The following is an 18200-nucleotide window of genomic DNA, read 5'->3' as shown; positions in this document are numbered from 1 at the left end:
TCAATGTGCACAAATGATACCACAGTTTGGCCAGTGCTGTTCACTGTCGATATTTTCAAAAAGTTTGTTTTAGAGAATATCGCCATAATTCACCGCTAGTGGCGCTACTGTTGCGCCGTCGGTTAAAATGTATGTTTAAGTTATTTTACAAATATTACTTGGTATTTCGAAAATTGTGCAATTTTATACAAGGATATTGTAATTTGTAATGTACTTAAACATATTGTAATTAAATAAATATTTTATTTGTTAAGAAAACTTACAGCTAGAGTAACAAGTTAGTTGATAACATAGAAACAGAGATTTTGGCTCAAAATACAAAGAAAGGGCCTGTCCAAACGGGGAAATTTTTCATACAATGCGATTAATTTCTCATTTAATTTGTGTCATCTACCGGCCACATGTATACTCGTAAAATTAAATCACCAATTTTAGATTTATGGCGACAACCGAGCTCTTGAAATACAGGGTGTTTGGTACATCGTTTGCCAAATTAAAACGGCAGATAGGTTGAGTCATTTGCTATCTTCTCAGGCCTAGAAGTTTTTAATTTGGTGCAAATTTTTTTTTTTACTTCTATGACAGTTTTTCGTCAATTTCAAATTTTTACGTGCGTGGTAGTAAAAAAAACCATGGCCATTTTTGTTTTTCTTAGCATGAGAAGTTAGCAAATGACTCAAGCTATCTGCCGTTTTAATTTGGCAAACGATGTACCAAACAACCTGTATACAACTTGCCACCAAACCTGCATACTAACATTGAAATTTGTCAGTTTCACATCGGCACCTCCTGATTTGATAGGTAACGTCACAATCTTACAATCCAATCAACCACTTTTCTCGTCACTATCATATAAATCGTAATCGTTTCTGACCCCTTTATAATTATATATAGGTAGTAAGTGCAATAACTTACTTACCTTCTTATCGATATCATTTTATCGACATATACCCGTGACTATTTTTTCTTTGCTATTCCTGGTATCATTTTATTTGTCAAACTCATGTCAATTTAGTTCACGAGTTTCTGGAGGCGACTTTAGTTAAGTAGGTATAGGTAATATGTTTGCCTGTAACTTAGTTTGTCTAGGGTTAAATTAAATATATCTCAATACATATTATAAAATAAAACAAACTCCCCCACCTCGTCTGTCTGTATGTTCGCGATAAACTCAAAAACGACTGAAAGGATTTTTACGCGGCTTTCATTTTTCAATAAAGTGATTCTTGAGAAAGGTTTACGTGTATAATTTGTAAATTAGTTAAACTACCCATGCGGATCCGGGGCGTATGTATATTATATATCTGCCCAAATTGGTTAAGATTTATAAAGAAAAAGTTAACTCTCAAAAGACTCGACAAGATACGAATATACTTAATAGTATACTTAATAGTTAATTTTTCGTACTTTTAATTTTTCTTGCACCTATTACTACTTGTTCTCTGTTTGGCCCAAAGGTTAACTGGTAGAGAATGCCTTCTGGCATTAAGTTCGCCTTTTGTACAATTTTTACTGTGCAATAAAGTTTAAATAAATAAATAAATAAATAAATATAGGCATATAAATGATAGACCTTACTCCCACTCCCACTCCACTCGCAAACTCGCAATCGCAATCCCGCGCCCACTACCACTTGTTTGATATTTTACATTTAATAATTATATGCTTCGGGTTGGTGTGGTGAAAAATTTTGTGTTTCACTCGGAGGCAAATTTTGTTTAACCCTCGTGCTTTGAACCCCTCGCAACGCTCAAGATTCCATTTTTCGAACAATTTCAATTTTGGAATCTTTCGCTTGCTCTGGTATCAATATTAGCACGAGCGGTTAAACAACAACTTTGCCCCCTTGTAAAACAAATAACTATTTTTTCACCACACCAGCTCGGAAAGGCTAACTTTGCACTTCAAAAACTAATAGCAAAGTTGCATTTTATTCACATGTGAGGCAAAGTAATCAAATGCAAATTTTGAGTTGTATTCTTATATTTGCTGGTAGAATTGACTTTTAAATGATGATTTTGGAACATTCATTTCGATTTGATTTGGTTTGATTTTGTTTGATATTTTACATTTAATATTTGATTAGGGTTGGTGTGGTGAAAAATTTTGTGTCTCACTCGGGAGCAAATTTTGTTTAACCTTCGTGCTTTGAAACCTTCGCAACGCTCAAGATTCCATTTTTCGAACCACTCGCTACGCTCGTGGTTCAATTTTGGTATCTTTCGCTTGCTCGGGTATCAATATTTGCACGAGCGGTTAAACAACAACTTTGCACCCTTGTAAAACAAATAACCATTTTATTCTAATAATATTCACATATAAAAAGTTTCAAGCCCCACACTCGCCAAAAATTTTGATCTCCATACAAATTTTCAACCCCTATTTCGCCACTTTAGGGAATGAATTTTCAAAAACGCTGAAATTAGTTTTCTTGTATTTTAATAGTATACCTTTTAACGATGTTTGAAATTCCTAGCTTAAAATAAAACAAGAAACCCCATACAAACTTTCATCCGCTTTTTAATAGCCCCCTTAGGGGTTGAATTTTTCAAAATAGCTTCTTACCTCTTGTACACATTATAAATTTAATGTAATCTGGTGTAGGTACTCAACATTCTAGCATTCCTAGTTTCGGCGGATAATAGTAATAGTTGAATAAAAAAATAGCACACCGATTGTGAATTATTCGTCAATATATTTTTATTCTATTAAACTGTACATCAAAGGTCTCAAAAATGAATTCCTCATGCCCGATTTATCTGGAAATGATACCAAACTCGAGGTGATAGGTAAATACACGGTGTAACATGAGTAAACCGAATAATTTTAACAGCGTATTCCTGATCATATTTAGAGACAAAAATGTCCTATAAACTTTTTTGATATTCGCCTAGTTTCAGAGATATTATTAATGTAAATATGTTTTTATTGTTACATAGTGGAAAAGGCCTTTTTAAACCGACTTCCAAATCTCAAAGAAGGAGGTTATCAATTCGGTAGTATGTTTTTTTTTTATTTATTTTTTATTCTTTTTATGTTTGTTACTCCATATCTCCGTCATTACTAGATCGATTTTGAAAATTCTTTTTTTGATTGACTGTATATGCATACAGATTGGTCCCGTTTTTGTCAAAACCCAGTTCTGATGATGGGATCCATGAGGAATCGAGGGAACTCCTCAAATTTAAAGGCATATATATAGTGATTTTTGGGTTTTTATCAACAAATCAAGCATATACACCCAACAAAGTGACATTTGATGAAATGGAACTGCTGATGATGATCAGAACGGAACTCTTTAACGACGCATTGTTCACGATTGGCGATTTGTCCTCTTCGTTATGTTTGTTAAGCAAGTTAAGTTTTTAAGCCACATTTTTGTCAAGCTCGAGTTCTGATGATGGGATCCATGAGGAATCAAGGGAACTCCTCAAATCTTAAAGGCATGCGTATAGAGATTTTTGTATTTACATCAGAAAATCAAGCATTTTCATCAAAAACTGTTGCATTTGATGAAGTGGAACTGTTGATGATGATCAGAACAGAACTCTTCAATGACGCATGGTACACGTTTGGTGATTACGAATTTCGATTTTGACTTGGACTCGGATCCGGATTCGGACCCGGACTCGGAACCGGACTCGGACGCGGACTCGGATCCGGACTCGGACCCGGTCTCGGACCCGGACACGGACCCGGACTCGGACCCGGACTCTGACTCGGACTCGGACCCGGACTCGGACCCGGACTCGGACCCGGACTCGGACTCGGACCCGGACTCGGACCCGGACTCGGACCCGGACTCGGACCCGGACTCGGACCCGGACTCGGACCCGGACTCGGACCCGGACTCGGACCCGGACTCGGACCCGGACTCGGACCCCGACCTTGACCCAGAAAACCACTATGATACCTTAACTAAATAAACAACTATGATTACCTACCATAAAATTAATGTAGGTATAAAGTACGATGATGCCAATCTTACTAGCCCCTCCCGCTTAAACCCCTGTACACCGCACGGCATGCGCCATTAAGTGGGTTAGGTTAGGTTTGAACTGCGATCCTCACAGAACCGAACAAGGATTAGGTTAGGTTAGAACTGCGAGCCTTACAGAAACGAAATGCTACTTGAAAAGTGGGTTTGATTAGGTTCGAACTGCGATCCGCACAGAACCGAACTGCTATCTGAGAAGTGGGTTAGGTTAGGCTAGAACTACGACCCTCATGGCTCCTCTTCACGATGGGCCAACGCCGGCCACTCCAAGGGACGCATTTATTCGTTAGAGGGAGCAAGTGATATTGCTATCTCATTCTACCGCATGGCTGCGTCCCTTGGAGTGGCCGGCGTTGGCCCATCCTGTAGAGGAGCCATTATACAGAAGCGAAATGCTAGTAGAAAAATGGGTGGTTTTACCTCCTTTTCTACATAGTGTACCATCTACAATAATCTTTCATCGGCCCCCATGGAAGTCGGTTTTTTTTTCTTAAAAATTATTGATGGTGGTGTTGCTGCTATGGGACGTAGTCTAAATATCCTTATTGATAGATGTCAAAAAGTGACAAGTAACACTTTGCAAAACGTATGATTTACGAAAAAAAAATGTAAAAATCAATTTTAAGTGACAAGTTTACCAATAACATTTATTTTTTATGTACAAATACATTAAAAAATTAAAAAAAAAACAAAACAAAAAAAAATCTTTTTTGCGAAATTGACTTAAACTCATATTACATTTTTTACTTCTTTTGACCTCAGAAATGCGTGGTTAAAATTATTCGGTTTCCTCATGTTACACCGTGTAGAAGCCGATATGCGGCGTGTAACTTTGGACGCCCCCTGTCTACCCACCGGGGGGTGGCGGTTGGCTACTGGGCTGGATTGGCTTAGCTTTACGTAAGTATACTCTGTGCCAAGTGAATTCATCCGATACCAAAATTTGCACGTCCCATACATTGGGTGACACTACTTCCGTCACTAGTAGTCGCCCATTCTAATCTGATTTCTGTATTTTGCGCAAGTTAAATATTGACAAGGAAATTAATAGAACAATGTGAGAACAATTTTACAATGTATCTTACCTGGTATCGCACACTTGCATCTAATGATAGCACCTTTAACTGCTCTGGACACTGAAAAAACCAAAATTCATCACAGACCAGAGTAATTTAAGTAAAGAAAGAGTTTTAACTCCATACATCAGTTTTCGTTACTATAACGCGCGATATTTCTTAGTCCACATCTAGCATCATGTAGCGGAATTTATCAGTAGAGTGACGGCACCAATCATGGACATGTTAAGCGCACTAAATTAGAATTTCGTTTAAAAATGGGATGTTTTTTGACGATACAAAAATGGTGATTTTTTTTTCGGCACTTAAATACATGAGGAACATTTAAACAAAACCAAAAATTCTGTATGTTTAATACATAATTAATAAAAAATATATAAATTGAAATTTACGAAATCACCATTGATGGACATCAAAAATTCAGTAATGGACACCCAGTCATGGACATGGACCCAATTATGAACATTCATTAATGGACACTTTTGTATTGAACACATAAATGAAACAAATAATGTCACAAATCAACTTTTATTAACGCTATTTGAACTTTCATTTAGATTTCTAAGTTATACTATAAGAGTTTTAGGACTAATCCGGTTGCCGGCTGCATGAAACAAACCTGATCAAAAAATAGAATATACCTACCCTGTAGAGGTACCTGACATTTAGTACCTTCCAACGCACTTGGTCGGCCTAGGCTTAACCTGGCAGATTTTGTACAAATGGCAAAAACGTTGGACAAAAAAACATCAAAAAAATACCTCATCGAAAAATGGAATTAAACTTGTATGGTAGGATACCTGACCTTGGGGACAGTAAAAAAAAAAGTGGTCGGCCTCACCTTAGCCTGGCAGTTTTTGCAGTCCGACCAGATTTATTGGACCACATGACACCTACAATTTACCTCATAGCAAAATAGAATTGTTGACGTAAAGTCCATTCCAATAGAACTTGCAACCTATGTAAACAAACCGCCATATTGAAATTGTCTCTGAATGATGAATTTGCTAGTGATGGGCAAGAGTCTTACTTAGTCCTTTACTTAAGGCCCTAACACACTATCGCACTGCATCACGAACTTGGTGCGTCGCATCCATAAGTGAGAGCGAGAAACAGATATCTCTTAAATTCAATAACAAAGAAGTAAGATACGCGTACATGCCAAGAAAAACAGTGAACGAGTAAAATAATATTGAAACCGTCAATCATTCAAACTGTTGAATGATTGACGGTTTCAATATTATTTTACTCGTTAAACATACATCGTCTCGTCTATGATGGGTAGTGTTGTGACTAAAGTTGGTGATATACTCGTAAAGCCGCTACACACTACGCGACTCACGGTCTGTACCTGCCAACGCGGTTATATACACTACGCGGTAGTTTGACAATTTTAATTTCAATAAATATGTAAACTCAGATTAATCGTTTTAATTCCTTTTTTTTAAATAACCTTTTCCATTCTTTCGCACCATTTTTAAACATTATTTTTAAACTACGGAAAATTATAACTGGTCGTTTTGGACTGTTCATAAATAAAAATCTACCCTACATTTGACAAAATAATGACTGCATTATTTTGTCAAATGTAGGGTAGATTTGGCAGGTACAGACCGTGAGTCGCGTAGTGTGTAGCGGCTTTACGAGTATATCACCAACTTTAGTCACAACACTACCCATCATAGACAATTGTAGAATGTAAAAGAAACAAAAACGTCATTACATCAGGGCCTAATAACCTAACTTATGAAACCATTTTAAACTTTTAATGAAATATCCAAGATACAGTTATATATTGTTGTATTTTACGGTAACGACCGCTTTAATAGTGTATAGTGTATGTGTTTCAATGGTGTTTGATGAGATGATGTGAAAATTCAAGGAGAAACAGTGACAAAACAAAGTTACGTCTTTTGTTTACAAAGTTTGCAAGTTCTATTGGAATGGACTTTATGTCTTGGTCGGCCTCACCTTAACCTGACAGCTTTTGCAGTCCGACCAAATTTATAAAAAAAAAACATGAAAAAGACCTATCGAAAAATCGTATGAAACTTGTATGGTACGATAGCTGCCTTTGAGGACAGTAAAACAAAATGGTCGGCCAAATCCTGTATTGGCCGGCCGATTGGCGATTGGGTCGATCAAATTTGTGGTACCACGTGAGAGCTACAATTTACCTCATCAAGAAATAGAATTGGCAGTTTTTGCTGCCAGGCTACGAGTTTTTGCAGTCCAACCAAATTTGTGGTACCACGTGACAGCTACAATTTACCTTGTCGAAAAATAGGATGAAAAAAACGGATTATAATAGCTAAAATAAACCTGTTGACGTATGGTTTGATCGGCCTCACCTTAGCCGGGCAATTTTTGCAGTCCGACCAAATTTGTGGTACCACGTGACAGCTATTATTTGCCTCATCGAAAAATAGGATGAATAAAAAACGGATTATAATAGCAAAATAAACCTGTTGACGTATGGCTTGGTCGGCCTCGCCTTAGCCTGGCAGTTTTTGCAGTCCGACCACATTTATCCATCCATCTAAGACAAAACAAAGAGCCCAATTATGGACAGCTAAAAATACCCAGTTATGGACATCGTCTATTATTGGAAAATAAAGAGCAATCACAAAATCAACCCAACTCAAATGTTTAGTGCAATAAATTAAATAATTTAACACAATAAACTAAAAAAGAAATAAAAAGCTTAAGCTTGGACACTTGTCCATTACTGAATTTCATAAAATATCGAATCCAGTAATGAACAAACCCCACAAAAAACTTATTGCTGTGATTGGACATATTCAACTTAGCTCAATTTACTTGCAATATAGTATTATTCAGTAAAAATAACATTAAATCTCATTACAACATAACACAAGATAACACCATGCACAAATATGTACTCACCTTCTTAACGATTTCAACAACAATAACGGATTTTTATGACCACCGCCCGCAACGAGATTTTACTTCGCAGCCATCTTAGAACAAAACGGCTGATTTTGGTGACATGTGTCAAAATGACAGCTCAAACGTCTATTGGTTATGCTTTAGTGTTGCCAGTTGAAAAATGTTGGGACAGTTGCTTAATAAATTCGATCAACGTAAAAAATGTCCATAATTGGTGCCGTGTCCATTACTGGTGCCGTCACCCTACTGCTAATTGACAATAGATTTTTCGGCGTACGAAAACTCTAATACTCAACAATTTTCAGCTATTAACCGGATTAACAGGAAGTCTATTTTCAACCCCTTCTGCTTATAATATTATATTAGTTGTAAATTGTTTTTGTATTACATTTTTCTTCAATAGCTACACTTGTGACATCGTAGGGGTTGTTAGTTCCACTACTTGAGTTTAGATGTCGACTACGAAGTTACCACTCTTGCTTTACTTATATTAAGCCGACCACTGACTAAAAGGCCGCCGGACGATATCGGCCGGTCACTTGTTCGGGACTGTCAAATTTTTATTCTAACTGACAGGCCGATATCGTCCGGCGGCCTTTTAGTCAGTGGTCGGCTTTACTCTATGTCACAGACCGGAAGACCGAGTCATACCTATTATCAAAGCAAATTTATACTACGTTAAGCAGCAGTCACCCACACGACACGACTGACTAACCCCCTTATTCACAAAATTTTAGCGCGTTTATAAATGAGGCGGTTAGTCATCACTTTCTGTTCTGATTCTCAGCGAAAGAAATCGAATCGCCTACTTGGTTCTTCGATCATTTATATTCGGTTCATATATGTACAAGGTTATGGCGCAAAACAAATGCCAAACAACAAATACAATACAAATGCATACAAATGCCGAAACATATAGCTAACTATAAAAAGTGGTGCCTCGCAAAGTATAATTATTTTTTCATATCTCATGCTCTGAAAGCGTTGTTGTTCTAAAAGGTGCGCAGAAAGTGATACGTTTATGGTCTAGTGCAGAAAAGTGGTGTACTCCTCTGCGTCCTCGTCCCACGACCAACTGGGTGGAAACAAAATGGAAATCATTGATGAAAATGGTCTTTATTTCCTCGCCTGGAACTTGGTAATTGTTTAATTTTAATAATCCCAAGTTGATCCTTTTTTTATAAAAAAATATGTAAGTTATTCTTGACTTCTTTCGTTGAATTCTATTTACTCCATTTCATAATGCGGGTACCAAAAGGAATACACCAAAAATATTTTAAAATCCTTACACTTGCGTAAAATAATGAGCAATGATTCGGTCAAATTGTGTTTTATGAAAAACAAATTATAGCTAGCATTCAATGAAGGGAGGGGTTGCGTCAGGAGGAGGGGATGGGACACTAGTGTGCGTAAAGCACCATACCCAAAGGTATCATACCACATTCATTTAATGCTGGCTATAATTTGTTTGTCTTTTCCATACATTAGAACACAACTTGACCGTTTGTACGACATTAAATTGGTTTTTAAAGTTATTTAGCACCAGAGATGTGACTTATTTGAAATACTTGTATTTAAAATGCAAATACAAAATGCAAAATACCTATTTTGTATTTAAATACCTTTTAAAGAAAACTATTTTGTATTTTATTTGAAATAGTTTTTTGGACCTATTTTCTATTTTCAAAATACAAAATACTTTATAGTAGGTAGGTAATGTAGGTAGGAGTTAGAATTTCTTCTGATGTTACAATCCTGGCAACTCTCTCATTCTTTTAACATGGAACTGTTGAATCTGCTGTTTAGTAACGTCGCACATGACCACAAGCGTAGCAAGTGGTTAAAAAAGTGGAATCTTGAGTGTTGCGAGGGTTTCAAGGCACGAGAGGAGAACAAACTTTTTGCCCTGGTGAAACACAAACGAGACGTTTTCATCACACTAACGAGAAGCATTATAATAAAACATTACAAATTAATGCTTTAAAAGTTGGCCGTTAAAAACCATCATCCATAATTCCATACCTACATCCTACCGGTTAATATGAGCAAACAACTAGAAATTTGCACTTTAGATAGAGGATCCGATTGATTTCAAAGAATAGAAAGAGTCTTTTCAACTCGGAAATTCCGAGTAATACTTTTTAATTCAGACTAGGTATTCACTACTCAGAGTACCTTTTATCGCAAAGTATTTGTATTTTAAAAAAGTATTTTGAAAATACCTATTTCGTATTTTGTATTTAAATACAAATTCAAAAACTATTTTGTATTTTGCATTTGAAATAGTATTATCAAGGAAGTATTTGTATTCTGTATTTAAATACTTTTTATAAAGCATTTTTCACATTTCTGTTTAGCACTACGTACATACTAATACAGTGTACATGGAAGATATTTGAAAAAAAGTTGGCTGGGGATACTTAGAATATATAACAGAACACGTTCCAACAGTTTAAGTTTAAGATAAAATTATAAATTATCTCCATCATGAATTCATGAATTATACCTAATCGTCATTATATCGCATCCATATCAAAGCCATATTCATACGTATTAAGCATTTAATAATGGCCACGACAATGGGTAGGTACTTTGAAAAAAAACATTGACCTCTGTCATTTGCAGTGCTTGATTAACCCTTTTAAGCCTGCGTCGAGCAAAATCAGCGAAAAAGGCAGTCACCGTTTAGTCGCTAGCGTTCACATCTCTTGATTAAAAAAAAACATAATTAATGACATTATTATCCCAAAGAGTGTGTTTACAACGAATTACCCTTGAAAATCTGAAATCTTTTACAATATAATAAATACACTTATGCAAAGTTGTACCTAAAATGAGATGAACGAGTGTCACGGTTTAGTAAAATTTGTATAAAAAAATCGCTGCTCAAGCTATAATATCGAGTGATTTTGAAAGCCAGATAACTGGTCTACAATGAATCATCCTTTTCCTATTTTTCCTCTTAAAGGCAACAGAGAAATTCAATCGTAAATTTCCATACATACGCCATATCTGTCAAAATTCTCCTTTCAGTCAGATGCTGGCTGGGGCTCGTGAGGAGTGGTCGCGTACCTAAATCTCCCATTTTGACATTTCGTTTATGACATAAATTCATGTCCGTATACGAATGATGATACCAGTGAAAAACTGTGTTCAAAATAATTAGGGTAAATGAATAATGTCACACGAAGATCTAGATCATCAAAATTTTGATTTGTTTTTATTCACAAGTCATAAATGTCATAATACTTTAAATATATAACAAATTATTTAAAAAATATACGAACACAACCAAATCAGTGTAATTAGTTTCTTCTTAGTTCACTAAAAATTAAAAAAGTTTGAAGATTTATTTTATCTTATTGGAATAAATTTTCATTGTGCTGGCATTCATATTACGTCATTTTAAAAACATATATGACATAATGTATACTAGATAGACAATTTATCAACAAAATTCTTCACATTTTAACGTAAACAATATTAATTATTAAAACTTTATTTATGAAGACGAAGCAATGTTGTTCACATAATTTCAGCAGTAAAATTGTTAGTTTCACCAGGGGGGTGTCACTACGCAGTTTAGGTACATTTGGCCGGCGCGCCGTGTGTCCGGTGTAGTCCGGTGGCCGGCTGCATGAAACAAACCTCATCAAAAAATAGAATATACCTACCCTGTATAGGTACCTGACATTTAGTAGCTTCCAACGCGCTTGGTCGGCCTAGGTATAACCTGGCAGATTTTGTACAAATGGAAAAAACATGGGACAAAAATTCATCAAAAAAAACCTCATCGAAAAATAGAATGAAACTTGTATGGTAGGATACCTGACCTTGAGGACAGTAAAAAAAAGTGGTCGGTCTCACCTTAGCCTGGCAGTTTTTGCAGTCCGACCAGATTTATTGGGTCACGTGAGAGCTACAATTTACCTCATCGAATAATAAGAAAAGAATAAAACAAACGGATTATAATAGCTAAAATAAGCCTGTTGACGTATGTCTTGGTCGGCCTCACCTTAACCTGGCAGTTTTTGTAGTCCGACCAAATTCATAAAAAAATCATCAAATTTTTTTTATCGAAAAATCGTATGAAACTTGTATAGTACGATAGCTGCCTTTGAGGACAGTAAAAAAAAGTGGTCGGGCAAATCCTGTGTTGGCAGGTTCCTGTTGCCGACCAATTTTGTGGTACCACGTAAGAGCTACAATTTACCTCATCGGAAAATAGAATGAAACAAATGGATTATAATAGCTAAAATAAGCCTGTTGACGTATGTCTTGGTCAGCCTCAAGTTAACCTGGCAGTTTTTGCAGTCCAACCAAATTTATTAAAAAAATCATCTAAATTTTTTATTCAAAAAATCGTATGAAACTTGTATGATACGATAGCTGCCTTCGAGGACAGTAAAAAAAAAGTGGCCGGCCAAATCCTGTGTTGGCAGATTCCTGTGTCCGACCAATTTTGTGGGTACCACGTGAGAGCTACAATTTACCTCATCGAAAAATAGAATGAAACAAACGGATTATAATAGCTAAAATAAGCCTGTTGACGTATGTCTCTGTCGGCCTCACCTTAACCTGGCAGTTTTTGCAGTCCGACCAAGTTTATAAAAAAATCATCAAAAAAAATTTATCTAAAAATCTTATGAAACTTGTATAGTACGATAGGTGCCTTTGAGGATAGTAAAAAAAAAGTGGTTGGCCAAATCCTGTGTTGGCAGGTTCCTGTGTCCGACCAATTTTGTGGTACCACGTGAGAGCTACTATTTACCTCATCGAAAAATAGAATGAATCAAACGGATTATAATACCTAAAATAAACCTGTTGACGTATGGCTTGGTCAGCCTCACCGTAGCCGGGCAGTTTTTGCAGTCCGACCAAATTAGTAGTACCACGTGACAGCTACAATTTACCTCATCGAAAATAGGATGAAAAAAAACGGATTATAATAGCTAAAATAAACCTGGTTGACGTATGGCTTGTTACGGACGGCTTTCATTAATTCAATGTGGCAGTGTGCGGAAGAATCCACTTGCATCAAATTTGATGCAACACATTGTGGCTGGACATTAAGAGATGAAATGTATAAGAATAAATGGTTTGAAGGACACATAACGCATTTGTGAGTCGAAGAAATAACAATAGATAAGTCGGAGTCTGGGGAAAGTTCATCAGACTTCGACTTCGAAGATGATTATGATTAACAGTAATTATTAACAATAAAAGGGTTATTCCCACTAGTTGCCACCAAGTTCTTATCAGTGGTAACTACTGGGAATTATTTTCCCACCTTTTACCAAACTCGGTTTGGTGGTACCTACTGGGAATTTTTATTCCCAGTAGTTACCACTGGTAAAAGGTGGGAATTTTTTTTCTACAAACCGAGCTTCGAAGGAGAAATGCTACAGTTGATGGAAAAAAGGCTGATTTGATACAAAGATAAACACTTAATATATGTGAGGTTATCTTGTGTATTTTACCATTTATTAAAATTTTGGAAGGCTCACGTGCAGTTTTTCCTCTTATATTACAAGTGTTCGATTGAAAACTAAGCTTTGGTGTATACCTGGATCACCTGCATGTACAAGAAGGCGTTTCATATACGCCCGCCCATCAGATAGGTACACAAAGTCATGATGTGTATGGAATACAGCATGTGTGGCCAAGCCATTATGCCCTAAATTATGCACTACTTCGTTAAAACTTAGCTTACCTGTGTATTTACTCTTTCCAAAATATTTATCTTCCTTAAAATGCAGCCTACACAAACGGTCTTTGTCATTTGCCTTAGTTTTTGACACTTAAAGCTTTTTCTCACCGATTTATGCATATCGGGTCCTTGGAAAAAAGGGAGATCCTATAGGTATATTTCCACAATTTGTCGCACACTATTGCAGTATTGTGGAGAAAAAAAACATACAACCGCATTGATAACCTCCTCCTTTGGGATTTGTAAGTCGGTTAAAAAAGGAGAATGTTTACAATTTATTGGAAACAATGTAAGTGATTTGACAGTGACAGCAACTCCACTATGGAGGCGCCACCTGGCGTGATAAAATGTCAGTTATGCCTCCTCAGTCTATCTGTAGTGGAAAAGTAGGATATACGATTCAAAACTTGTCAAAAATCGATGAAAACCTTTTTATTTTTGACATCTGTGAGACATCATCTCAACGTAAGTGTTACTCTGAAACCACGTCGGTAGTTAGAAAACGTTATTTAGATATTAGATAGATTTATGAATAAAATTTGAACTGAATGTTTTCTTTTTTTTTAAAGCCCTCTAAGACCTCCATGAACTCATTTACTTATGACTTTTTTCAGTTAGCATTATTAAGTTAAGTTCAAGCTGCGAAGAAACCATATTTTCAGTATAGAAATTATTATTCTTTATAAATGTGGTCGGACTGCAAAAACTGCCCGGCTAAGGTGAGGCCGACCAAGCCATACGTCAACAGGTTTATTTTGCTATTATAATCTGTTTGTTTCATTCTATTTTTCCATGAGGTAAATTGTAGCTGTCACGTGGTACCACAAATTTGGTCGGACTGCAAAAACTGCCAGGCTAAGGGGAGGCCGATCAAGCCGTACATCAACAGGTTTATCTTAGCTATTATAATCTGTTTGTTTCATTCTATTTTTTCATGAGGTAAATTGTAGCTGTCACGTGGTACCACAAATTTGGTCGGACTGCAAAAACTGCCAGGTTAAGGTGAGGCCAACCAAGCCATACGTCAACAGGTTTATCTTAGCTATTATAATCCGTTTTTTTATCCTATTTTTCGATGAGGTAAATTGTAGCTGTCACGTGGTACCACAAATTTGGTCAGACTGCAAAAACTGCCAGGCTACGGTGAGCCTGACTAAGCCATACGTCAACAGGCTTATTTTAGCTATTATAATCCGTTTGTTTCATTCTATTTTTCAATGAGGTTTTTTTTTTTTGATGAATTTGTGCCATTTGTACAAAATCTGCCAGGTTAAGCCTAGGCCGACCAAGTGCGTTGGAAGCTACTAAATGTCAGGTACCTCTACAGGGTAGGTATATTCTATGTTTTGATGAGGTTTGTTTCATGCAGCCGGCCACCGGACTATATGGCAGTGGGCTGCCGCATGCCGCTCGGCTCGCACGATAGTCGTGTCACGTGGCGCTCGCGCAAAATTGGAAATACACAATGGCTTCGAAACCTATGTCTCGATCTAATCCGTATAAAAGATATTGTTCTGTCTGTCTGATGTCTGAAGAACAAGGAAGCAGAAATAACATTTTATTAAATTCCTGACGATATTGAAAGGTGAATTTAAAATTTAAAACATAACATAAATATTTAGTAATCAAATTCGATAACTAATTCGTTTTGTTTGCATAAAACTAAAGCGCTTTAGACTAATTTGAAATGATTATTAGTTGCCCAGAAACAATATTAGGAACTGACCGACATATTTTCAAAGGAATACGGCTGTGGCATACCTACCTACTTCCGTAAGAATCAGACATACTATCTCCGGATAAAAAAAATATGTTTACAGAATCAACGTTTGTAATTCCTACATATTAATCTTAAAAATAATAAATCGGTAGGTTTAGGTACAAAAACTTGTCAAGTTTCAACCCTGTGCCGACACTCACAGCTCGGTGATAAAACTGCGGCGCGCAAGGAAGATATTCACGGTTCGTGCGCGGTTACGTAGGTATATAAGTTTCAATTTTGCTTGCAGGCGGCGGGTATAGGTATAATTTTATACCTAAATGTTACTTTTGTGAACGAGTGAATTTTGTGTACACTACGAGTATTACTTATTCTGTGGTTTCACCCAGTTTTACTATTCTAAAGAGCTATCATGTGCTTTGAGTTAAAGTTAATTTAGTGATATTTACATATTACCAAGGAATTGAAATCAAGAGTCGACCTGCAGTCTCTGCGAGTTTTAGTGGCTATATTATCAGTTGAAAGAACGATATTTAAAGCCAATCCCATCGGAGGGGTCTGCTTTACGAATATGTTGGTTAAATGTGACGATTCTTATAATATATAAATGTATCTATCAAATAACAAGGTGCTTTTATTTTATTGATATTCGGTGCAAAACGATAACTCAGAAACAAAATAGAATCATCAGGAATGCCTTTGGTTTTCTTTCAGTGAACGTTTATATGACGAGGTCTTAGTCTTATCAGCGTGGCTTTGGCCTTTGGACATTTTTGTAATGATCTGATTGTGTTTTACTAATAATTTAGTTGAGGTATTATCCCTATTGTCGAACGAGCGAGCGAAGCGAAGCGAAGCGAAGCGAAGTTCTTACATTCGACTTGGATCACGCGGCTGGCTAGCGGCACGTCCCGGCATTTCGATGTTTTTAAGCTGAACTGTCAGAAGATAGTTTGATACTCAAGAACTTAAGTAAATTTGTTATAATTTAAATGAAATTGGGTAAACGTGTAGTTGAGGGCATTATATTTTAGTCATTAAATTATGAGCATGCTCGATCAAGGGCTAATTGAGGTAGAAGAGCTTAGAAGGCCAAAAAGCTGTTTGTGAGAGGTCTAGCTTTTCTGGTAATTTTTTTGCAAGAAACATGGTCAAGTTTAGTATCAAATGCAAGTGCTCGACTTACACTTTTATAATATCGTTTTTAAATTTACCATTTTGAAATAATTAGCAAGATAAAAATAAAATAATATAAACATAATATAGGTATTTGACATTTGACAGGAAATATTTCGGCCTAGCACAGATACAGTTTATTTTAATTTTTATGGTGACTTAAATCCAGGGGAGGGACAGTCGTATATATAAAGCCCTATATTCGAAAAAAATAGCGCCATCTATATTACTTAACGCTATACTTTTTTAGGGTTCCGTACCTCAAAAGGAAAAAACTGAACCCTTATAGGATCACTCGTGCGTCTGTCTGTCCGTCCGTCTGACACAGTCAATTTGCTCCGAAACTACTGGACCAATTAAGTTGAAATTTGGTACACATATGTAAGTCTGTGACCCAAAGACGAATATGTAACGTTAAAAAATGAATTTTAAACATAAGGGCTACTTTTGGGGGGTAAAAGATAAAATTTAAAAACAAAGTTTTGCAAACTATATCGTGTTACATATCAAACGAAAGAGCTCATTGTGGGAATCTCAAATATATTTTGTTTATAAATTTACAATAAAAAATTTAGAAGTTATTCAAGAAATAAGACAAAAAATGACCATTCCCCCCCTCTGTCTCCGAAACTACAGGGTCTAAAATTCTGAAAAAATTATTCATAATAGTCCTTTACCTAACGATGACAGGAAAACCTGTTAGAAATCTACAGTGAAGCGTGAGTCGGATTTAAGAACAAAAATGCGGTTTAGGTTTATTAGGGACACAGCCGCAATGGTTTAAGTGAAACGTGATGTAGACAGCTATTTGCGAAGGCCCTAGGCCGATATCCGCATAAGGCCGAAGGCCCGAAGCGTCCCGAAGAGGCGTGCCATTCCGACTCATGCTTGAAGCTAACTTCAAGCATGAGTCGGAATGACGACAAAAAATGCGACTATAGTTAGACCGTAAAAAGTCTGCAGCGATTTTGATAGCCCACGCAGTGCAAGTGTCATATTAAACGTCAAACTTCTATGAAATTATGACGTATTAATAACACTTACACTGCGTGGGCTATCATATCCGCTGCAGACTTTTATTGGTGTGACTATAGGCTGTATCTGGCACACAGCCGCATTGGTACAAGTGTAGTACTGATTGATTAGGTTACTATTGTTACGTGTTTTAAAAAGCACTAAACAGGGTGGCCAAAAATTAACTAAGTGTATTCCCGTTGCCAACGTGCAACCCCGAAATTGCGAGGAAAAATTTGGCTGTTTCATACATTTTGGCTGGTCCGTTTTCTACGGGAGGATACATTTTTTTTAGCGATTTCGGGGTTGGGGTCCCATAGTAAAAGTTGTAAAGCTCAGTATAATCCGAAAAGCTCCCCGGCTACGGGAATGCACTTATTTTTTGGCCACCCTGTAGGTATTATTTCTCTTCGGCCTTTTAAAACACTTGCGGAAGTTGTAGGAAGCGTGACTCGTCGGACGCTCCGAGCTATCAGTCCTAGGCGGAGCTCGGTCTTCAGTCTTCGCATTTGGACACCTTGTACTACTGTTCGGCATTTAATCTTCCTATCTAAGCTACTTTGCATAGTTGCAGAGATAATATAAGCCACCACGCCA

At 36.6% G+C, this 18200-nt stretch overlaps 1 protein-coding gene across 1 annotated transcript in view; it reads right to left on the bottom strand.

Moving 5' to 3' along the window:
- Positions 1-5041: 5041 nt before the first annotated feature.
- Positions 5042-18200, bottom strand: part of LOC134679202 (uncharacterized) — an 85066-nt gene continuing 71907 nt past the window's right edge. The window contains exon 7 of the mRNA XM_063538080.1: positions 5042-5133. Coding sequence (XP_063394150.1) covers positions 5042-5133 — 92 coding nt within the window. The remainder of the gene's footprint in view (positions 5134-18200) is intronic.

Source organism: Cydia fagiglandana, chromosome Z (assembly GCF_963556715.1).
Source record: "Cydia fagiglandana chromosome Z, ilCydFagi1.1, whole genome shotgun sequence".
In the NCBI taxonomy this organism is placed as follows: Eukaryota; Metazoa; Arthropoda; class Insecta; order Lepidoptera; family Tortricidae; genus Cydia; species Cydia fagiglandana.
This window is presented reverse-complemented; position numbering and strand designations above follow the sequence as displayed.